At 35.9% G+C, this 21,445-nt stretch overlaps 2 protein-coding genes across 2 annotated transcripts in view; both read left to right on the top strand.

Annotated features, from left to right (window-relative positions):
- The window catches only part of LOC126975203 (monocarboxylate transporter 3), a 52,174-nt gene extending 35,415 nt beyond the window's left edge, over window positions 1-16,759 (top strand). Inside the window, exons 4-9 of the mRNA XM_050822987.1 lie at window positions 3,984-4,072; window positions 6,059-6,174; window positions 6,583-6,768; window positions 8,209-9,222; window positions 9,804-9,929; window positions 10,933-16,759. Coding sequence (XP_050678944.1) covers window positions 3,984-4,072; window positions 6,059-6,174; window positions 6,583-6,768; window positions 8,209-9,222; window positions 9,804-9,929; window positions 10,933-11,084 — 1,683 coding nt within the window. The 3' untranslated portion in view covers window positions 11,085-16,759. The remainder of the gene's footprint in view (window positions 1-3,983; window positions 4,073-6,058; window positions 6,175-6,582; window positions 6,769-8,208; window positions 9,223-9,803; window positions 9,930-10,932) is intronic.
- Window positions 16,760-19,581: 2,822 nt separating this feature from the next.
- Window positions 19,582-20,316, top strand: LOC126975415 (uncharacterized). The gene has a single exon (XM_050823304.1). It carries the CDS (start codon window positions 19,582-19,584, stop codon window positions 20,314-20,316), a length of 735 nt encoding a protein of 244 aa, XP_050679261.1.
- The last annotated feature ends 1,129 nt before the right edge of the window (window positions 20,317-21,445 follow it).

The following is a 21,445-nucleotide window of genomic DNA, read 5'->3' on the forward strand; positions in this document are numbered from 1 at the left end:
ATATATTATCATTGAAGGGAGGCGATACTCCATGCCAGCACAAACAGTAATGCACTTTAAGATGGAAAACTGCTCTCATCTTTGTTCTCGTGTACCCCAGTATTATCTTGAGTTCTTTGATCGCATCCACAACATAGTTGAGAGACTCTACAGTCATACCTTTTGTAGGGACGTTTGTGCATCTTCTACCGTATCTATTTGTATACTAAAGATTTAATTGACTTTGATTCCTGTCGTTGATTTTCAGCATAGCTTCACTCACCACGATTCTAAATACCACTTCACCATCTGGATTCGTGGTGTTCAAGTAAAAAGTACTTTCAGCGTTTACCAGTAGAAGGTTTCTTCAGGATATCTGCGAAATGGGCACCATACCGGTGCCCATTTCTGCCGTCAAGCAGTATTGTCCTAGCATTATTAAGTTTTTGGACAGAGACATGGACATTGAAAGCAGTGGACCGGCAGATAATTGACGTCTTCGAAATTAGTATTTGCGCCGCCTGCTAAGGATTCCTTGGACAGCTCACCGCACAAATGTCTCTGTCTTTAAACAGCTGAGGTTTCAGAAAGATCAGTCGATTGTGTCAGGTTTGCCAACAAAGAATCTTGACATATTTAGGGCACAATGCTCGCAGAAGCGAAGATACTCTCGAAAGACTGATGGTGACGGAGAAGGTAGAGAGGCAAATACCGAGAGGACGAAATCCGAAGATATGGTCACATCAGATATTCGAACATCCGGATATCCCTGTCAACATAGCACTTCACCAGGCCACCGACTCTAACCGATGGAGGCATGCTTTTGGCAGTCGACAGAGTCACGATCCTCAGCAGTGAGGGGACGAAGAAGAAATTGAGTTTTGATTTTTAAGGGCGCCGTAGTTACTGACATTACTGGCCTAATAAGACAACATCTTGTGTCTCAAAGCTCTCGTCACTTTTTCTCATAAAAAGACAAAAGTGCGGATGTGATCATCTATCAGTTGATTCTCATAATCATTCCATTAAAATTAGGTAACAATAAATATCTCAATGAGCTTTGAAAGTAACTCACTTCATCCAAGTATTGTCTACAAGGCCATTATATCAACAACAGTATAATAAAACGGAAATGGTTCACTACTTGTACGCTGATGTTTAATAATTATATTTATCTAATCTGTTTTTATTTACGCATGTTATCTTAACTTCCCTTTTCCTACTCTCGTTATATATCACTCAAGGTAAAATGCAACTATTACGAAAACTACATTAAAATTACACCAAACTTCTCATTCAGTTTCATACAATCCATTAGAAATATACTAACCCGAAAGTGAAGGCAGAAGCCAAGATTTTGTTTTTCCCTAATTTATTGTACTCGCGTCAACCTTCATAAAGGTCTCTTGCCAGTACATTACTGCCCCTGTTCAGTACATGCCTGATTTAATAGTGGAATGAGCGTCTAATTGGTCCTTTACAATCACCATTTATCAAAGTACAGTTAATCTAGCCACCGCGAGTTCGATTTTGATTTTGTTCGGGTTAAATTTGAAAGCGAAATTCGTATAATAAGTACAAAAGAAAAAGTCTTTCCATTATGTGCAATGTGCTAAGACTTAGAGAAATACTAATTAATTGTAATTGTTAATAAATAACAAAACATCTAGATCACGATATTATACAGTGCAAAATTATATTAACATAATTATTAGAAGCAATTATTATTTATACATGCGTAACACTAATATTATTGTTTATTAATTAATCTATTGTCCTTGTAGCCTATTATCTAATATTTGGTTTAATAAACCTTTACAATTTTTCTGTCGTAAATCCTACTACCCTTCAGCTGAATATTTAAATGATGGGACAGCCTGGGACTAAATTATGATTATTTTATGCTATAAAACAATAACAATGACAGTACAATATTGTATATTTTATTAAATAGATCAAAAAAAAGGATCCGGGGAGAGTTCTGCCGCTTCTTCTCTCTCAGAGCGCCATTTGTTTCCGAAGCGGTGGTAGTGTTAGAAGTCACTTCAAAAAGAATTCTAAAGCAATCAATTTGTTATGCCAAGTAAATGCCTTTTTACGCCAATGACAGTGTATTCAATGTAACAGAAATATTTAAGTTAGTGAAATTAGTCGTGATAATATTAATGTAAAAGCCAGGAAGACAAATTATTTTACGTATATTGGTACCAACACAGATGTTAAGGCGACACTAAATGCCAGCGACCTTGAGCGATATGAGTTCACGGCTGCCAGCCCGCCATCTATGTAACAAAGCCAATATTTTCAAAATTCTTGCGTGGAAAGCAGTTTATATGCTTACAATCCTCGTTATTCACTACTAATCTGAATAAATGAACCTACACAAAAAAGTACAAGCTATAAGAATAACTTTTCTGAAAGAAGTACCAAAAAAATGCGTCACGCCATGCCAAAAAACTTGTTTAACTTCAAAGAAAAGTGGTAGTTCAAAAAGGCTCGGCAGTGTTAACTATAACCTACAGCAAGCATTAGCTACCTACAAATAAGACTTAAGGATATGTGTAACAGGATTAAGTTGTGTTCATAGCTCGAAATGCTATATCGATAGTTTTACCACAAAACTTGTCTAAAACACCATGTTTACGTGTTTTCTGCTTACTCTTCGCCTTAAATCGTAAATAGCCGTACAAGGTAACTCGATCAACATTATCATTGGATTTTTAAACTAACCTCAAATATACTGAAAACACCTGTTTTGAGTACGACCACGCACCACAGTGCTCACTAGGAATGTGTCCTATATGTTAATTTTTATACCATAGTATTTTTTTTTTTAATAATAATCATTTTTACATCTCGCCGTCAAATAATGAGCCGTGGAGAAACAATTTTCAATCGAATGACTCAATACTACACCTAGTATGAATGAAATGTCTAACCTCATCGTTGTAACAACATTGCAATGATAAGCGCTCAGCGTTCAGGTTCAAATATACATATAAACTAGTCTACCTTGCTTACATAATATTAACATTGTTGCTTGTAAGCAAAACCCAACGTAAATAACGCGTGATATTTATCACTGTGTGTAACCTAAACTTGAAGGTGTATCAATATTATGACGATTATTTGCTGACAATAGTAATCGAATGATAAGTTAATTTGGTTAGAGTCATCGAAACGAAAGAACTAAATGTGAAATAAAAAATTCATTATTCGTTTATGTGATACACGGTCACTGACAGTACCAGATGACCACCATACGCTGTTGCAACACCGGAGGAATCGCAGATGTGTTACCGACCACATTAGACAGTTATCGCGTGAGTTGAATGCAGTCGGGGCCTGGGGTAAATACCTCGCCTCACGCCCCTATACTGTAGTGCTGTGCTGTGTCATCACTTAACATGTTATCGCGTTTATACTAAAGTTGCTCTCCCGAGTTATTTTATTTATTAAAAAGTTACCGTTCCAAAAAAAACGACTATTAAAATTTGCGAAAAATATTGTAGATATTATATGTGTGCTAAGAAAGGCAGAACTAAAATTTGAGAATTCATCATTTCAAGCAGCTGTTAAATGGTAAAATTATCGAAATAAAAAATTAAATATTAAATTTTATTGTACCCATGATTATGGTCATCAATTATAATTAGGTCACAGCAGTATCTCTCACATTCCTGAACAACTCCTTAAGAGAGTAGTTCGTTAGTATGTCTCAAGGTGACGAGCGCAGTTGAAGTGCCGAACGATCAGCTGAACGCTCTGCTCGTCTCTGTTGTCATAAAAAAATCTGGTCATTCTCAGAGGGTGACCACATAATATTTAAAAAGTTGTAGTACCAAAAATTATCAAGAAATATTGAAGCCCAGTCTGTTGATTCGTCGATAGACGCGAGAAATAGATCACCAATTTTCATTCGATCCATTAGCGCGTTTAAAAAGTTCCCATCAAACCCCATCTTTCATCGAGAAGTCACGAAATGTATTTTTTTTTGTTGGCAGGCTAGTGAGAGTCAGGTTGCTCTTGTGAACTCATTGCTCGCCGGCTTCTATCTACTGGCTGGTCCATTTGTATCTGCTTTGGCGAACAAGTAAGTGTGAAATTTTGTAACCATGGTTTCAATAATTCGTAAAGATGTCAATTAAAATATTATACACGTATTCGTATGCATAACTTGTAATGAAAAGGATTATGAAAGCTAGAATTGACATTATCCGTATTGAAAAAAAATAGTTCAAAATAATTCAATTTTTTAAGAGTAGTAAACGTCAGATACGTCAAACCTCTAGTTGTTAGGCAACGCATGACAACAAGCTAGGCTTATTAGTTTAATGTGCAAGCTACGTCTTACACTCGCGCAGTTACTTTGTTTAAGTGTGCGTGCGTTGTTGAAAATAGAGGTTAACAGTTCGCTGCTATTGTTTTCGTGTCACAGCTATCACAGTCTCTCTAGACCTATAAATTATCTTTAAATTATTATTTAGTTAAGAGTGGATTAACAAATCAGATTAATTATAATAATTATGTGACAATGTCAATGATTTTCTTTTACGTCAACTTAAATCCAAGTATTAGTTATGTCATCTAGTTCTAAATCCAGAAATTTTATATTAAGCCCTGCCGCTTTTATAATTGTTTTTAACTTAGTAATACCACAGAGTAAGTGTAGATACATTGTCCTGTAAAATATTGTGTATAGGTATGGATTACCAAAGGATTATGTTGTTGCCTAGTATTTATAACATAATATACGTAATTATTATTGAAATTAACATTTACATTCATAACTGCAACACTAGAAATAAACATAATCTTGCTCTGATTCACACAAGGCTAACGAAAATAGACAAATCATTCAGAGGACAATGTGTCCGCTTTTATAATAAAATCCCTGAAGAAATTTGCAAACTTTGTAGTTGCAAAAAAGTTTTTAAAAAAGTTTAAAATATTTGTTAAACAGAGACTTTAAAAAAAAGCTTATTATACAATTAAAGATTATATAACAGATAAAAGTGCATGGGATTAAAGCAATGTCAATAATATTATAATAATTTATAAGCAGTAGGACTGTATTATTCTATTATTTGTATATTTTCTTGACTTCAAAAAGTGATGCGGTTATCCTATTTTGAGAAATAAACTATTTGAATTTGAAATGCAAGAGAGGTGGCTCGTGTTGTTCCTTTTTGGTTTTAGTATCAAAAATAACTGGAACCTGTTTCAAAATGTTCGATATTACGAGCAGAAAAATTACAACACGTATGAATAGTAATTCCTTTTATAACAATAACAAACTTAATTCTACCATCACGTGCACTACGGTCACGTACCATCATTCAGGTGTCGCCACAATTTGCACGCCACAAATGCCTGGTATTCTTGTAAAGTTTAAGTAGAAAAAATTACAATCAACTATTATAATAAGTGACATTTTTTGAGTCTGCAAATTTGATTTTTGTTCTGGCCAGAAAGTGCCAGAATTAATTTATTTCAATTTTTTTAAGTTTAGGTAATAAATATGTTTAAATAAATTCTATTATCAAAATGCCTGAAGTAGGCCTGGCCTGCTAGCACGTGAGTGTATCCGTTTTTAGCTTTATTGTAACCCCTCTGTGAAAATTATAATTACTTAGATTCTTAGCAAATTTATTCTTTTATTTGAATGAACTTTTTCCAGATGAACTACAAAAATATTAAACCAAAGTTCTTTTTTGCAATTTGAAAATGGCGGTGATTTCCATGACAGCTGTATTTTCAGCATAATTCAATATTGAGTTACATTTCAAAATTGTCATATTTAATGAGAAAAAAGTTAATAAGATAAAATATTATTACTGTAAATTAACAGTATGATGTTGCACAAATCTTTTTTTGTGTCGACAGAGTTATAACCACGTTATAAATATACCTATGCTTTAAGGCTCCAGATGAGTTCCACACATCTAGATGATATAGATATATCATTTTTAGTAGTATCTATAATCTTATAGATTATTTGTGTTTGACTGTTTGAGTTTCTTACCTAGTATTATTTCTAATAAAGGACCAACTCATCATAGACAAATTCATATTTCAGGTACGGTTTCCGCATCGTCACCATTGTGGGTAGTTTGATATCGAGTGCTGCGTTCGCCCTGTCCTACTTTGCGGGCAGTGTGGAGTATTTGTACCTTGTATACGGTGTCATGGGAGGTTAGTATCGACAGTTCTTGCCAAACTTAATGGCTGCTCTGAACATAGGTAAAAGTTTGTCATTGTTATTGTTATACAGATTAATATTAAACCTCATCAGAAAAAAATATATATTAACCCCCCTAATAATATATTAATAAATAAAAATGACAAATAATATTTAATAGTACAAGTACGCACTTACGATTTCGATACCTACACGGGGAGTGAGACAGGCCTGCTAACGATACAAATTCTTATAATATAACCTACATCAGTTACCCGTCTGCAAAACTATAAGTACTTATTTCAGCATATCAATAATGAAAAGGTGCATTTAGATGATGTTTCAAACGAGGTTTTATTGGGTCTTTGTTCTCGTCTCGCTCTGTTCAGTCTAACGTATAAACAAACAATTTTTTCATTCAGGTATCGGATTCTGTATGATCTACATGCCGGCAGTTTTGACAGTTGGGTTTTACTTTGAGAAGTGGCGCGCTCTCGCCACAGGACTGGCGTTATGCGGCTCCGGAGTCGGGACTTTTGCCTTTTCTCCTCTCAATAGCGTGCTCATTGGACACTTAGATTGGAGAGGCACTCTTCTGGTGTATGCAGGTAAGATATAAAATCCTCCACAGACTTTACCAGTAGGCTCCTTTGCACAGGATGCCGGCTAGAATATGGGTACCACAACGACGCCTATTTCTGCGTAAGCAGTAATGTGTAAACATTATTGTGTTTCGGTCTGAAGGGCGCCGTAGTTAGTGAAATTTCTGGGCAAATGAGACAACTTCCCATGTCTCAAGGTGACGAGCGCAATTCTAGTGCCACTCAGAAATTTTTGGGTTTTTCAATAGTCTTGAGCGGCACCTCTTTGCAATGGGCAGGACGTATAAATTACCATCAGCTGAACGCACTGCTTGTCTCGTCCGTTACTTTATAAGAAAAATAACCTTTTTTGTTTCATGAAGGATCTAACAGGCGTACGATTTACTGTATAGTATGCGTCAATGCTTCCTGCAATCAAGACAAATTACAAGAAAGTGTTTGAAAACGGTGTTAAAATAAATGATTATATTTTTAATTGCTAACAACGGCTATACGATCATTATTTATTGTTCACATTCTCCAGTCATTGAACAAGCATGTTTGTAAGGAGTTTGCATAGGTTTCGCTTGTTTACATAGCTTTTGCAAATACTAGATCAAAAAATAAGTTTCCTGCTACAAATATACACAGTTGAATTTTGTTAAAAATTTAGTTTGTTGGCGTTGGTGCCTCTGTAATTATATTTCTAAATACTCGCTCAGCCAGATAATAAATATAAGAAAGTCGCTATTTCAAATTTAATTTTACTATTTTATCAACGATTTTATTAATGATAAATTTGCCTGTTCTACGATACGGCTCTACGATTGTCAAGAGATTTTTGATTATTTCGCATATAAAATATATTATTTCAATTACATTTTGAACTATTTTTAGTGCTGCAATATTTTGGATCTAAAGCTTAATACCATAGGATCCCAATTACGTTCTGCGCCGGTCACTTTTTATTTTAGATGAAATTTAGGCCACAAGAACCATGATAGTGACCTAACTACATTTTCTCAACACATACTAAGTTAATGATGGCTAGCAGTTATAATTAATCAATTTGGTCTAATGTAAAAAAATCAATTTAATTTATAACGGCCCCCATAGTCTATACTTTATAATGTGCCTATCATAAATACGGCACTCTTAAGCTTAACTAACTGCAATTTCATATTAATAATTCATATTCGTTTTAATTCCCTATTAATATTTGTAATCGAATATTAGTAAAATTAGTTATGTATATATATTATTTTTATACTTACTGCACACTTTACCTTAACAGTGTACTGAGAGTACATTAAATTATTCCAAGGTCATGAACTGGTGCTAACAAAAACGGTCAAACATGTGAAACAAATCGAGGTCATTCGTGCCCACCGGAAGTTGTTATCTTGATACGTTAACCGTTCACAATATGTTGTTTCTGTTTAATAATAAAGTATGTATTAATTGCAGGTATCGTATTACTGTGTGTGGTGTTTGGGGCCATGTTTAGGCCCATTAAGCCGGTCAGAGTGACCTTGGCAGAGGGCGAAGAAGACGCATCTAGACGCCACGAGGAAGCCGTGGAAAAATTAAACTCAATGCTCAAACTTCACAGCAAGCTCGACTCCGGTATATCGTTGCCACCAGAAATGAAATTTACCAACAAAGTCAGTCCGCACACATGGATGGGCGTCCCGGGTAATACAAGATACCCGACGGCGGAAGAAATATTTCGTGGGAGCAATTCTCATCTAAGCAGACGTTCGTCCACGACCGCGGGAACTATTAAGAATAATATGAATAAGCCGCTATTCATCGCCGTGCCGGTCGCTGAGAAAGACGAACAGGAAGACTCAAATAGCAACATTGACAATGCTGAACCATTGATAGCGAGCTCGGTCAAAGTTGTGACCCGGGAGTCTCGCTCGCGACGATCCCACGCCGATTTAGTTGCAAGGCCGTTCTATCGCGACGACATCTTCTTCGAAGGAAGCCTCGCGAGATTACCGCAGTACACATCACGAACATCTCTAGGTTACCACTTGGCTGTGACCCACATTCCCGCGCAAGAAGAGACTCAAGAAGAACAGTCTGGAAAATGTAAATTATGCCCAGAAGCTGTGAAGCGAGCCCTCGCTACCATGTTAGATGTGAGCCTTTTCAAATCGCCGACTTTTATTCTTCTTGCAGTGAGTGGATTTTTTACGATGCTCGGATTCTTTGTTCCATTCTCGTACGTGAAACAGAGAGCGCAACATGAGGGGATGGATAAAGCGACGAGCGTGTGGCTGGTGTCTGCGATTGGTGTTGCCAATATCGTGGGTCGTATCGCCTGCGGGCTGGTGTCATCGATGCCCAAAGTGTCTCCGCTGTGGTTGAACAACATCGCGTTATCAGCGGGCGGTATTGCGACAATGATAAGCGGAGTTTGTTTTGACACCACGTTCCAGTTTGTCTACTGCGCGGTTTTCGGTCTCTCCATCGGTAAGTTAATCATTTGTTAGATATGCTATCTCTACACATCAATTTGTTGGTAAACATTGGTATATATTCGATATAGGTAGTACTTACTTAGGGTAAAGTTTCACATGCATAAAAAATACTACGAAACTTAATAATTGCAAATTTTTTTGTTTTTTTTTATATTTTTGTACGGTTTTCAAGAATTTACTATACTAATGAAATTCAATCTGATAAAAAATGGAAAATTATATGTTAAGGTACAAATTCAAATATTCTTACTCAAAATAGGATATAAAATCACTTACTGAACGCACTTAAATATGAAGAGCCTTATACATTATAACAATAATTTCAAATGCTCAAAAATAATTGAAGTACAAACATAACAAAAACGGAGTTTTATATATTATCATTATCATATTATCATATTATTATATTTGAACATTTTTTGTATGATGTATATTTTTTGACGATAATGTAATCCTACATTTGATAATGAGCACTTTTATTAAAATATCTTAACTTCTCCCATTCTTTGGTACTAAAATAAAGAATCAGTTTTCAATGCAATTTATGAACTGACCCGTATTTTACGATTTCAGCATGTTTCGCCTCCCTCCGGTCAATTTTGGTCGTGGAATATATTGGACTGGAACAACTGACGAATTGTTTTGGATTGTTCCTGTTATTCCAAGGGTTAGGAGCTTTACTGGGTGCACCTATTGCTGGTGAGTGCTATCAATTATATATATTCTCTTCCAAAATATAAAATCGTCTTGCATGTTTTAAATAATTATGTAGGTACAGGAGTGTCTTTATTCAATTACATAATATTTACTCAGATCAATCAAATTATTGACTTCACCTTTTTATGTCAATCATCAGCAGACGAACGTAGGGCCCTCATGATGGTAGGTGATCTATCATCGCCCTTGACATAATATTTATTATAGCTGAATTCATTCAGTTGGAAACGTGTATTCGCAACAAACGGTAATAAGGTACATAGATTTTAAACGGTGGTCCGTTATCCTAAGGAATTCAATTATTGAACATTGCTATCATCCGGTATATACTGGAAATATAATATAGGTACACCAGGCAGGGCTCAAACCTGCAATCTACTGCCAGGGTCATATGCTACTCAATAAACTGACTTGTCAAGAAAAGAAAGTTCAATAATAGAGCAGACTGTTTCAATTTAATTCAAAAAAACATATTTTTGAAGTGAAGACTTCTTTAGCATCGTTGTGATTTCAAAGTCGATGCAACGAAAAAGCGAGACAGTAGAAAGAGACATATAAATTCATAATATTTCGTGGATGAAATTGAGATAGGAAGCATTATATAGTGTTTTGGTAACAGGCGATCATAGGTGAAGAAGAGATTGATGTATGACGCGAGTATACCTAAACATATTCTGACATTTTCACAGTCATTGACGCAGTATTTCAAAGATATATTGAGTATATTAAGTGAAAAGTTTTTATGTCATACTTTAGTTATCATAAGCGTCTTGTATGATATATCGAATAATGTAAGCTCTGAGTCTGAATAAATCTATGTAGTATATCCGAATAAAATGTAAAATAATTATCAAACATTGTATCACTATGATCATTAGTAAAACCTACAATTACGTTACTCTTCTCGAAATTTAACATTAGTCTCATTATTATAAAGTCACGTCTGAATTGCACACATATTTTTATTATTATTCGTTTGTTACAGGCGCTCTCATGGACATTACTCAAAGTTACGAGATCTCATTCTATGTATCCGGTGGGTTCATTCTCCTGTCGGCCGTCATTTGCTATCCAGTTGATTACGTCAGCAGATGGGAGAAATCAAGGAACAAATTAACTGCAACGCCCAAAGTTTGAAAAAAATAGAGTCGCACCTATAAACTTCGTTGGTTGGTCGTAAATGAACGTCAGTGCCACGGAGTAGAAATAAATGGAGCCGCCGCTCATCCCAGACTACGTTGTCTATGATTGATTTATGATCTAGATCCCATTTATTGTACAGATAATTAATTATCTAGGTATGAAAGAGACTCTTAGGTGATCACAGGATAACACAATTGTAGTAAACGTTTATGGTTACCTGGGTGTGACAAATTTGACGAATCTTAACGTTATGTAGTTTTAACCCTGGACAGAATCGAATTATTACTAATAAAATTGTCACTGCCTTAAACTTCCATATTTTCAAGACTAGTGCTAGCATTTCCCATTGAATCCTTCCATGGTTTTATACTTAATGTAATATTTTCTATTTTTGACAAAGATGTATTTTTTATATCAAACAGGGGGCAAAAGAAAGGAGGCTCACGTTAAATCTCTGTGGACATCTGCAATGCCAGAGTACAAGAGATCGTTTTCAGCTTTTGAGATTGTATTCTCTCAGCTTATAGGTGCATTATTTGTATTGGTTTGGGAACGCTGTTGAAGTGAAGAAGGGCAGTTGAAGCCACAAAGCGTCGGTGCAGGCATTACAAAATAATTAATATACATTAACAATGTATATATATTATATTAACAATAATTAAAAAATAGGAAATCCATATTTTTTGTACTTAGTATTCAATGTTTAAATTGTCTTGTCAAGTTAAAAAAAAAGACAGCTGATCGACTCAGTGTCAAGGAAGACAAGGAAGAGTACTTACTACTTCATATTTCAATCTTAGGCAAAGATCTTAGGTACTATATGGAACTTCAAAGAAATGCTTTCTCGTTCCCACGAATATCTAATTCAATAACTTTATCAAGTGGTTCGAGTTAGTTTTTACCGTCTCCGTTGCGAACATTGGAAATATTCAGAGATTTATTATTTATGATACCTACATTTCCTTTGCCCCTTGTTCTCGATCAATTTAACAGAAATCCTATGTCTGTTGAAATATGTAGACCGTACTTACAAGCGCAGGTCGCATACATTGGATAAGTTCTAGTTTTGTAAATTATATACCCTTTTTTGTAATGTAATATATTCACGCCAAATCATAATAGTTATTATATATATTTTTTTTTTACTTAGGCGTAAAAATTTTTTCAACTATTAATCCGTACTTAATCGGAATCTATTTAACGTACCAAGTATTTGTGTGAAAGATTTATTTTCACATAACTACCAACAGCAGAGATTATTGTTTCGTTATGTCAGACTGCCTATTTGTATTATGCTGTTGTCAATTTTACAATACGAATTATGTCATATCGAATTTATATTTGCTGAATGTAATTTATGCTAGGTATTAGTAAATTATATAAAATAAGTGCCACAATGCATCGAATTATCAACTAAAAATATTTGATAACCCTCGAATAATAAATGTTCTAATAAAACAAGTAATAGGTACCTACCCGCAATGAATTGATATAAAATATACAAGTTAACTACCTATAATGTAAATTCTAAGCCAAATGAAAGTTTAGGGAATAGCTATTTTATTATGATAATATGTATAGGAATACCTATAACATACGAAAAAGCTATTCTATCTGGCATACCTATAGTTTAAATTGTAGTTACTTTTACAAGACTAACAGTCGCGTTATTTAAAGTGATTGATGATAAATAAATAAAGTGTGTTGCCTGCCTTATTTAAAAACAATCTGTTTATCTGTAGAGTCCTAATATTGTCGGTACTCGGTGCCTTATATCATAATTTACGTGACTTTTATAATTCTCGGGAATTAAAATGCATTTAATATAGGTTAGTTTTAAAAGTACAAAGACTCGAAATACAAAATTATTTAGTAATTACTTATCAATATGATCTGAATTTTGTAGTTTCTTTAAAAAGTTTAATAAATATATATACTACATGAGGTAACTAATTATATAACGAAAAACGAATAAGATTTAAGATACATTTAACTGTTAAAACCATTTAATTATTCAGTGTTTGGGTATAAAAAAAAGTTACTGTTAATTATAAATATAAATTTTTGTCCTCCAATAGAATAAACAACATTGTTCCACTTAAAAAAAGCTTTAACCAATCAAGATTATTGATAGACCTCGCGCCCTACCGCTAGATGTCGCGCTATGATATAACAATAGCTCCGTAGATGTAACAGTTTAATATATTGTCATACGTCAATCTTATTTGCGGGTCTTGTAGTATTTTTATAAAATTTGATGTCGCAAACTGGTAAACCCTAGTAAACTTCAGATTGTTACTATGTATCTCTTAGTTACTTAGAATAACTCGGACCGCCCACCTTGTTAATTAGTTGCTCCGAGACTGGCTCAAGTAGGCGTAGTTTTCAAATATAACTAAAAGTACTCTATGAGCGTAGTATTGTTGCTGCAATTTACTAGTAGAGACCTATCAATAATCTAAATGACTAACATTGTTTTAGCAATAAATATGAATATTAGATAAATATCGCCAAATAATCCATCCATTTCATACGTTTTAACCTTATTTTCCTTTATCCTACAAGATCCTACATAACTATGTTCAAAAAAAATATTTTTGACAATTCTAATATTTATTATTATGATGAATGAATGATATATTATTTTATACACGTATATATATATATATATATAAATTTTATAGTGTTAGTGAATGCTTGTGCCTTATTTTTAAGTGCCTTGTGCCTTATACATAATATAGGTATTGAGAAAAAAAAAGCTAAATGTTTGCATGTGTGATTCCTTTTTGGGAATAAAAATTTCCAATTGTGTAACGCCAATTGTACTTTATATATAATTAGATATAGTTAAATTATAGGTATTATAACAACTCGTAGGTTAAGATGTCGACTGTGGCTGTGCTCTTTATTATTATTAAGATGTATTGTAGATAAGAAATCATAGTCATTTAATTACCTACATTATCATCACCTTATATTTCTGACGAATCATTTCTTGTTTTGTTTTTTTTCATCTTGCATTTAGAATCGTCCCGATTTTTCTATTCTGACTTATAAATCAAAATCTTTTTTTTTCTACGCGTTGCTTAACAAATCATCCTGTAGTTGTACCTACTGTTATTAAAGTTAGCATATCAATGTGGTTTTTTAATGAAGAAAGTTTTAATGTTCTCCACTTTATCGAATGTTAACATTAATTTTAATTAATCCGGTGTACCAAAGTGCCAATCAAACACGTAAAATATTCTTCGATAACGCATTTTGCTTTAACTTGATACAAGATGGCATTGCAATGAATCAACTAGTACCAGGTAAAAAGTTTCTATTATGAACATTCATGACACATGACACATGACACATGTCAAGGGGAAGTATTGCCGCCTTTAACTAGTTTCATATTATATCAATATACGTACCTTTTATGAAGTTTTTCAAAGGGCTTCACGCAATTTGGGGCCTATACCTAATAGATATTATAATATTACCTGCTCATAACAGTACCAAAAATGTGAGAATAAAAGAATATACCTAGCTTATTATCAATTATATTTTCTTACTATATTCCTGTTAATTGTTTGAAGAATATAAAAATTCTCAAGTAATTATTTTAAATAGATAATGAGATTGACTCAGTGTCAGTATAATTATCTCAATCTAATCGATATTTGATAGACCTACTGTCTGTCTACACTACAAAAGTAAAAATTAATAATACTTAAATGTATCTATCTACTCACGATTTTCTTTTGTCTATATGGCGGGGGATATTATAATATCTGAGAACATAATTATCGAACAAATGTTTCGGAAAGTTTAGGCTCTGTATATATATATAATAATAATAAGACCTACCGTAATAGGTTATAACAATATATAAGTTAATAAATAATAAATTTTTAAGAAATCTGCAGATCCTGACCTTAGGCCGCTCCTCCACGAGCGAGTGGTATTATTGTCGTGTCATGAATCGTGTTTGACACTCACATAGAACGTGCTTCCACATGGCGATGTTATTGCGGCAACACAGGTTAAGCGGTCTATTATTAAAATATTGAACACTCCATTTTCTGTTTCAAACGCAAATAAAAAAAAGTTCCGTAGAAACACTTGCGTTACTAATAGATCGATTAGATTCGATAGCGACTCGCTCCCATTCGCTTATTATAGCCTAGATACATGGTCACATTTTGTACGGCCTTACCATGGGACTGTCGGATAGGCGGGCGTGGCCACCTCGCTGCTCGCACCAATTGGTCATTGGTAAAAAAATAATTTTGTGTGATGGACAATGTGACATACCACCGAATATGGTCCGGTACCGGACAGAGTCTGATGGTTTGGCCGGACCAAATCAGACCATGCATTAGGCTATTAGGAGATAATCAACGCGGCAATTTCCACTACGATCGATCCTGCGCTGCCCTCATCCAACGTATTCCGGCGATCTTGACCAGATCGTCGGTCCATCTTGTGGGGGGCCTACCAGCACTGCGTCTTCCGGTACGTGGTCGATATTTTACTGCCCCAACGGCCATCTGTCCATCGAACTATTACCTGACGATATTAAGGCGGCCTCGTCGCGATGCATTGGCTCGTGGATGTGGCGCTATATTATAATCAGTTTTCGACGAAGAGGAATAGCGCGCAGCACGCATACATAGATCTGAAAATGTCATTCAGTTTATATAAATGTAGGAAAAGTGGGAAACAAATTGTTATGGAAGTGGTTGACAAACCAGCTTGTGATTCACTGTTCTGCAAGTGCTCACCGCTGTTCAAACTACCAAAGGAATTACATTATTATCATCACATCAGGTTCATATCAACCTAAAATATACCAAGAAAAAAAGTTCATCCCGTAATGTGGTTTTAAGAAAGTGCCTTGCACCTCATATAGAGGGACGTTGATGATGGGGATAGTACTTAAGTTAAAGACATATTGTGTGATGCCGGAAGTAAGTGGCAAGCAGTCGCTAAACACGCATAATGATACGGCGTCTCTACTAAGTTAATAATATATTCTTTGATGTTTACGTGACGCCAAGCGATCGAGACATTTGTACATTTATTGGATTTGGTTGCATTTTAAAATTAAGTTGAATTAGGTACGTTACTTTTTCCAAATATAGGCATAGATTTACTGACTTCAGATGGTCGTACTTAGTCGGTGAAAAGAATTACCTAGTTAAAATTCTTAAGGAACCTTTAGCGTTGATAACCAATTATAACATGTGATAGGTACGATATGATTTTTTTCCTGTTAAACCAAAGCACCTATAACTTATGGTTTTTCACGAAATCATAACGGTTAATACTAAAATTATTATGAATGCGTTTCCCTAATTCATTTGTCTTTTTGTTTTGAGATACGTAAGTACTAATTGTTTGGTTTTTCATTGTAATTTTATAATCAAATCGTCAATAATCAATTCGTATTCTTTTTCGAACTGGATTAGCGGTTTCAAGATAGATATATGTTATTGCATGGCCTTATCCCTATGACTATGATTTTTTAAGTGGAATAATAGTATTGTGTATGCCACAGTGCCATAAAGAATTTTTACGAAGCAGTTTACTTTGTATGGTTCACATAATATTTGTATTGCAAAAATATATGAATTTACTATATTTTAAATCAAATAAATGATTTGTTGATTGCTATACTTTAATGTGTTGTTTAATTTATATCAATTGAGGCATGTTCATATTCCTCGCTTGCTTTTAGATGATTCAGTAAAAGGAATGTAATTTATTCTTACTTTGAGCACTGAATCACAATAATGGATTATACCTAGAGAGATATATTAATATATATACGTATATATATATATATATTGACAGTACCTAGGTTTAACCCGTGTAGAGATGTCACCAGCATCTACGAGGTATAATCAATCAAAAAAAATATATGTGTATGTGTGCAAGACATACACGGTAGAAGTGAAACTTCTGAAAAGTTCCTGTAAAAAATATTGACAAAGTATTGACAAAATAAACAGTCGCTTTATGTAATTGTAGTCGCTGTATATTTATAAATACATAAAAAAGGATTAGGATTATTGAAAACAATTCAAATTTCATCATTTTCAATGAGTATTTTTAATCAGGGGTAGGTTACGAGAGATTGAGATGGATATACGGCCGTATTCAGTAACCTATCTATCCTTAGTATAATTTACTAGAGGTAGACAAATCTATTCTTTTACGCTTACTTACATTTCAATAACCTATCGACAGATAACATTGGACTATAACTATATTGGACATAACTATGGATAGATAAGATCTTGTCATTAAACGGTGACAGCAATATATCCGTAACTGGTGATACGTTGTTGAAAACGGCCGATAGAGTATCAGGATAAATGTAAGGTTTACTATTTTTCACCAAGCTTAAAATATATTTAATATTTTAATGTAAATAATTGTATTACATATTATATTACAATTTTTAGGAGTGCCTATCGGTGGCAGGTCCCAACCATGGTTTGACCGCTCCTGCAAAATGGCCTCTCGCCGAAAGCAGGAGTGCTATCAGGCTTGGGTCAATGCGGTGGTATCTAAGGATGTGAATTCCAGCGAACTTAAAAAACACTTCAATTATGCCTCCAGGTCCTTCGAAAGAGTTATTGCTGACGCGAAATCGAAGCACATTGGCAGAATTGGCGCGAAACTTGCACGCCTTCCCTCGGGAACTCGTGCGTTCTGGTCGCTTGCCAAGGCTGTCCAAGGAAACTTCTGCCAGCCAGCCATTCCGCCACTGCACAGGGATGATGACTCGCTGGCCCATGACGCGAAAGAGAAAGCTGATCTCCTGGGCTCCCTCTTCGCGTCCAACTCGACTCTGGATGACCAAGGTGCACCACCACCGCATATTCCGCGGTGCGATTCATATATGCCGGAGGTAAAAATCCAGCATGGTGCCGTGCTTAAGGCGCTTCTCACCTTGGACATTCACAAATCGAGCGGGCCCGATGGCATTCCCCCGATAGTGCTGCGAACTTGTGCTCCGGAACTGGCGCCGGTCCTTACCCGTCTTTTCCGGCTCTCCTACTCATCAGGCGTAGTCCCGAAATTATGGAAGGCGGCTTTAGTGCACCCGATCCCTAAGAAAGGTGTACGCTCAGATCCGTCCAACTACCGCCCCATTGCCATTACCTCCATTTTCTCCAAAGTAATGGAGTCAATCATCAACCGCCAGCTCTTGGGATATCTAGAGGGGCACCAGCTGATCAGCGACTGCCAGTACGGTTTCCGTCAGGGTCGCTCAGCTGGTGATCTTCTTGCGTACCTCACCCATAAATGGGCGCAAGCGGTTGAGTCGAAGGGAGAGGCGTTGGCGGTGAGTTTGGACATAGCGAAGGCCTTTGATCGGGTGTGGCATAAAGCGCTTATAGCGAAACTGCCATCCTATGGGCTTCCCGAGAAGTTGTGCAAATGGGTCACTAGCTTTTTGGCTGATCGGATCATCAAGGTTGTTATCAACGGTGCATGCTCCGACTTAAAACCCATAAACTCTGGCGTCCCGCAAGGCTGTGTGCTATCCCCTACGCTGTTTCTTCTGCATATCAATGATATGCTGCAAATCAGCAATATTCATTGCTATGCAGACGACAGCACGGGATATGCTTCCTACACCGGCCGTGCCAACATGTCCCGGGATAGCGTCGACGAGAACCGGAACAAACTTGTGTCTGAAATCGAGACTATGCTTTGCAAAGTCTCGGAATGGGGCCGACAAAATTTAGTCTAATTCAACCCCAAGAAGACACAAGTTTGTGCGTTCACCACTAAAAAGTCTCCCTTTGTCGTATCCCCTCGATTCGAGATCACTCCTCTAACTGCCACAGCCTGTATTGGCATACTTGGCGTCGATATATCGAGCGACGTTCAGTTCCGTGGTCACTTGGAAGAGAAGGCCAAACTGGCCTCTAAAATGCTTGGTGTACTCAGTAAGGCGAGACAGTACTTCACTAAAAGCCACCGCTTGCAACTTTATAAGGCGCAAATTCGGCCTCACATGGAGTACTGTTCTCACCTCTGGACGGGTGCTCCCCAGTACCAGCTTCTTCCATTTGACCGCATACAACGAAGAGCGGCTCGAATTGAGCGGTGTCATAGAGATCTCACCACAACAGCTATATATCCAACTATTCGCTATATATATTATATTCACAAGCTTGGTTATGATCTAGTAAACGAGATGTGCCTCCATTTTCTTTTAAGCTATCTATAATATAACTGTCACTTTCGAAGATGGAGCAGTTCTTTTGTTATGACAATGAGAGACGAGACGAGCAGGACGTTCAGCTGATGGTAATTGATACGCCTTGCCCATTACAATGCAGTGTCGCTAAGGATTCTTGAAAAACCCAAAAATTCTGAGCGGCACTACATCTGCGCTCGTCGTCTTGGGACGAACGACTTAGATCGGGTTTACAAGTGGAGTGTTGATAATAAGCTGTTTTTTAACCTGTCGAAATGTGAATTCATGTCATTCTCACGCTCCTCCGCCGTGCAAGAGTTCAATTATTTAATTGGTGATGTGCCGGTGATGCGAGTACAGGAAGTACGAGATCTTGGGGTTGTATTCGATCCTAAACTCACGTTTCACTCACATGTGGAGGCTATTGTTGAGGCTGCTTACCGACTGCTTGGATTTGTTCTACGTAATGCATCTCATTTAACGAACCAAGCACTTCGTATCCTTTATACGGCGCTAGTCCGTAGTATTCTCGAGTGCAACTCAGTTGTTTGGAACCCACATGAGAGCAAATATACTTTAATGATCGAACAAGTCCAAAAACAATTCCTTGGACATTTGTATAAGAGGCAATATGGATACTATCCATTTATGTACCCAACACTCTTTTTACAAGGACATCTGAGCTTTGATTCACTGCAGTTACGTAGGTACGTAGCTCTTACTAAGTTTGTTCTCAAAATAAATCGGGGCAGAGTGGACTGCGTATACTTACTACAACGTTTGGTGCGTTTCTTTGTACCGACCTCGTACGTACGCGCGCGGCGACACGCACTATTAGCGCAGCCACCTGCACGCACTCAAGCGCATAAGCACACGCCTGTAATACGAGCCATCTGTCTTCTAAACTCTGTACTTGAGGTAGCACCACAGTGTGATCTATTTGCCAGCTCGATGGAATGTTTGGTCAAAGAATGTAAGAAAAGATTTGAGAGTTTGATGCCTGCAAGCGCTATAAAATAAGATAACTATAGTTTATAATTTTCATTGTTTGTTTTTTCTTTAGTATAATATCTTTGTAACGCTTTAGATTTAATCTGTAATGTTACATTGTATCTTTGATAAATAAATAAATAAGATGTTAGGTCTCATTTGCCCAGTAATTTTACTAGCTACGCCGCCCTTCAGACCGAAACACAGTAATTACTGCTTCACGGCAGAAATAGGCCCTTTTGTAACCCATAATCTACCGGCATCCCGTGCAAAGGTGGCCTCCCACTGGTAAGTTAATATTATGTAGTAAAGAGGAACACATCAATTTACTGACATTTTCTAGTGTTTCGTGGTCGTTAGCACACAGTTTCCTGATTTCAACGATTTTAATTCCTTTCAAAACAACTTTCAAAAGATGCCTTTTAGTTGCTTGGCATCAGGGTTATCATTACTACCACCACGCATACGTATATAAATAATTTTGCGTGGCGGCCATCTTGCATTACAAAAATGATCCCAAATTCGATATCTGCACGCTCGAGAACTTTGGATACGATATCCATTTTGTTGAAATCATAATTTGGCGCGGCCAAAATAATAGTTTTATAAATAATAGCTTGCAATGGCGCCTCTACCGTCTCGCTTTTTCGTTTCATCTAGTTTCACTTCAATAACACACTAATTTATTTCTTCCGCAATTTTATGAATTCTGAAATCTGCTAAAATCCAGTAAGTTTACCCAACTCCACATAGCTCACACCAAAGTTAAGACTTATGAAAAATTCCTCAATTCACGCAAAAACTGTCACATTTAATTTTGAAATTAGGAAACTGATGCAGTTTAGTTGACACCTTAAACCTTTTTAAACGCTGTATATTAGCTTCCCTTGTATGTATGTTTGAAACTGACTCCTTTAGACGCGATTTTGACCCACTTTAAACGGCCAGATTTCATTCAAACTTTGTAGATTTATCGAGGACCAATGACAATACACTAATTTGATAAGATTATTCAATTTGCAAAAAAAGATTTTTGCCAATTCATTTAATTTTTAAATAAATAAATCACTAATAAGCACCATCTAGTAATTTATTGTAAACTACAAAGGAACCGCGCGACATGTCGAGACTGTTTCACAAAATTATAGTATCCAATTCG

Source organism: Leptidea sinapis, chromosome 35 (genome assembly GCF_905404315.1).
Source record: "Leptidea sinapis chromosome 35, ilLepSina1.1, whole genome shotgun sequence".
Classification (NCBI taxonomy): Eukaryota; Metazoa; Arthropoda; class Insecta; order Lepidoptera; family Pieridae; genus Leptidea; species Leptidea sinapis.

Bases quoted from the DNA above. Each gene is read 5' to 3' on its own strand.
- LOC126975415 (XM_050823304.1), top strand. From the start codon at position 19,582: ATGTCATTCTCACGCTCCTCCGCCGTGCAAGAGTTCAATTATTTAATT.